The sequence below is a fragment of the Aplysia californica genome, unplaced genomic scaffold, assembly GCF_000002075.1.
Source record: "Aplysia californica isolate F4 #8 unplaced genomic scaffold, AplCal3.0 scaffold00742, whole genome shotgun sequence".
In the NCBI taxonomy this organism is placed as follows: Eukaryota; Metazoa; Mollusca; class Gastropoda; order Aplysiida; family Aplysiidae; genus Aplysia; species Aplysia californica.
In genome coordinates, this window is record NW_004798012.1 from 331,676 (window position 1) to 335,149 (window position 3,474).

The window sequence follows — 3,474 nt, forward strand, 5'->3', positions numbered from 1 at the left end:
GATATTATTAATATCATTATCATCCTCATTATCATTTATCATGACCATTATCATTGTCATTATCCTTTATCTTTATCATTATCATCATCATGAGCTCCCTATTTCCCCTTGCTGCCAGATTGCCTTCGCGTCCATAGAGGCGAGCGTGAGCACTCTCAGGGGCTTCAAGCAGTACAGCTCAGTCCTGTACTTACAGAGGGTGGTAGTGGCGAGCTCGGAGGAGGAGAGGGAGGGGCACAGGGGCCAGGAGGAGGCACTCGATACCTTCGCGGACTATTTTAGTGGTAAGTCCTTGCCATTCCTCTGTCTGTCTGTCTGTCTGTCTGTCTGTCTGTCTGTCTGTCTGTCTGTCTGTCTGTCTGTCTGTTTGTCTGTCTGTCTGTCTGTCGGGACTATTTATCGGCCAGTCCTCGCCATTCTTCTGTCTGTCTGTCTGTCAATTTTATGGGTAAGGTGCACGCAGACATAATGTATGTCCATTTATTTGTCCATCCCATGGTTTGATGATAGCTATTGCATGTCATAAACTTGGGTCGGTGTGCATTTAGTGACACCTACCAATAAAATATTATGCAAGCCTTTAAGTCTCCGCCAGTCCTCTGTCTGTCTGTCTGTCTGTCTGTCTGTCTGTCTGTCTGTCTGTCTGTCTGTCTGTTTGTCTGTCTGTCTGTCTGTCTGTCTGTCTGTCTGTCTGTCTGTGTATATAATTAAGGATATATTATTCATTTGTGTGTATGTGTGCGCGTGCATGTGTTTGTGTGTATGTATGTATATATATATATATATATATATCGCTGGTGGAGTGATGAAACTTCACAATGTGTCAAAAGCACTAGGTCATATTAGTAAGAGAAAGTATAACAAATACTTAATAAGAAAACCTTGTATGTTAGCCCCCATGATATCCTGGCGTGATGAAACCTCGCAACCCTCATCTGGTGCACCGATCTGCTTTTGCGTGGTTTCATCACTCCCGGTTTGAGAGAGCGGGGTGCTTATACGAGGTTCTGGACAAGCCTTCTATATGTACCGGCTTAATTGAAGCGCTCATAACTGACATTGTCTGGTGCATTTAATGTTTCTGACGGAATAAAGAAATATTTCATTCCTTCATTCATCCGTACATTCATTCATTCTGTTATTCATTCATTTTATTTCAGTCAGTTCAGAAGTTCAAATATGGTCATAAGTGAAGTACTTACATTGTGTAAATATATTAAAAATCCATTCACAAGGATGACTAACTTACTGATAATCAAGATGTTCTCATCGAGCACAAACGTAGTTAACATTTAAGTTAAGGCAACTGTCACACCTTGAAATGACAGGTGACGGTAGTCCTTCCTTAGGCTAGGTGACAGATCTGTGCACTCTCCAGATGTCAACAGGCTATTATGTTTATCAAAGAGAGGGTAAGGTTTTGCATCTTCTCAGACTATGAATCCGCTGTGTAGTCGAATCCTCCAGTTGTGGTTGAGACCGAATAGTACTGAACTTAACCATGATCTTGATGACTCTGAAGTCTTTAAAGGACATTGTGACAGATTTGCGCCTCAACTACACACGTAATACGGACATTTCCGAATCTGTATTGAATATCTCCTTCTAACTGTGCTCATCACCTAGATCTTTATACCCTACAAAGGCTGGTTTGGAAACCACTGAGCAGACCTGTCCTTTCCAGGGCTGTCCCTGATATGTGGAGACAAGGAAGTATCAGCATCATCCCAGACTGAATCTGCCCCAACAGTAGTGTCGTCTGGAATCATACCCCAAACCATACTGACGTTGCACCAGGCAGCTGTAAGTCAGATGCTGAATTATTACCTTCGAGGTCACAGCAACACAATCTGTAGACTATATTCAGGCACTTTAGCCACTTTTCCTGGAGCCTGATCCCGAGACACAGCTCATTTCTGAAGCCAGCATAAATGATGCTCCGCAGAAGAAAAGAAAGGTTTTTCAGGAGTATCAACAAATAAGCGAAAAGCTTATCCGTGGATCGGGACAGGATCGGAATACATAATGATTCAATGAAAAGCCCAGCTAAGTTATTGAAACCAATCTGTGATTGCAAGAGCTGGACTCTGAAATATAAAGGGCTCTCTGAAGTTGATAGACATTCTAATTAATTTTGATTTAGTGTGGTCCCTCTCATGGGATGACTAGTGGACCTCGGAGGAGGTATTCAGAGACTAACCAGAGAGAGAATACCTTCAATAAACACTTTTGAAAGATGGCCATAAGGTGCCAGTGTGTTAAAAGGTGTTCCTGAATTGAACTGGGTTGGATGAATGATTTGAAAGAAACATTTAGAACCAATAATTATCAAAGTAACTCAGATATCTACAAAATATATGCACAAGTCTGCCAAGACCACGGGAGGCGGCCTCTCAAAAGACCCGCCCTCGATGAAGGATTCAAGCAGAATAACGTGTCGCTGTTCCTGTCAAAGATAGATATGTACCACCCTTGCATCAGTCGTGAAGTTGACAATGGAGGATCTTCGGAATGCTCACATTCTAGAAAAGGAGGCAGCGCGCAAAGAAAAGAAACGAGATAAATCTGAAGCCATCAAATCTCTCGTCAGTAATGAACCTAAAACGGCTGTACTTTCAATGGATCTTCAGCATCAGCCTTATATAACAAAACAAAACTCGCCGTTCATAACTTTACGCTATTGGATGCTGCAACACGCAAGACTACTTGTTACGTGTGTCATGAAGCAGAAGGGGGACTTATGGCAAATGAGTTTGCTTCATGTCTATTGGGTTTCTTGAAGGAAAAGCTGGACTTCCAGAAAACCATCATCGACAGCGACAACTGTGGTTACCAATACAGAAAACCCACACTAGCCAATGTTTCTCTCAGCCTATTTTCAACAACACATGGAAGCACAATTGAACAAAAACTTTTTGTCAAAGGACTCACACAAATGGAAATTAACAGTGTGAATTCAACTATTAAGAGATCGCTTCGAAAAACACGCATCGAGGTCCTTCAACACTACCTCCATTTCTTCATGATGGCAAGAGCAAAACAAGAAACTTAATCAAAACAAATAGTTGGATCACACTTTCTTCAAGGAATATTCTAAGTGTGGAAGCTACGACAAGTCTATAAGACTAGGTAGAAACACGGGTGATCCTGTTGTCACCGACATCAGGTGTTTGAAGTACACCCCAAACATGAACATCCAGTTCAAGCTGCACCTCAGTGATGAATGGGCTGACGTTCCGAAGGCAGGACACAGAAACATAAGGTCCACCCTACCTCACAACTCTACACAAAACGTTTTAAGTTCCAGCACTTCAAGTACAATCACCTACAGGTGCTTAAATCTGTTATTGCCAATATGCATCGTCACTTTATGACAATTAATACCATTAACATTTATGGCTGTTTATTATGATTCAACATCTCTTATGAAAACCATCTGTAGTGCAAACAGAGACCATACTGCAAAGATTTATT

At 41.7% G+C, this 3,474-nt stretch overlaps 1 protein-coding gene across 1 annotated transcript in view; it reads left to right on the top strand.

The window, feature by feature from the left end:
• Positions 1-118: 118 nt before the first annotated feature.
• The window catches only part of LOC101853733 (stimulated by retinoic acid gene 6 protein-like), a gene marked incomplete at its 5' end in the record, with an annotated part of 13,803 nt that continues 10,447 nt past the window's right edge, over positions 119-3,474 (top strand). The window contains 1 exon segment of the mRNA XM_005109011.3: positions 119-284. Within this exon segment, the coding sequence (XP_005109068.2) occupies positions 119-284 (166 nt within the window).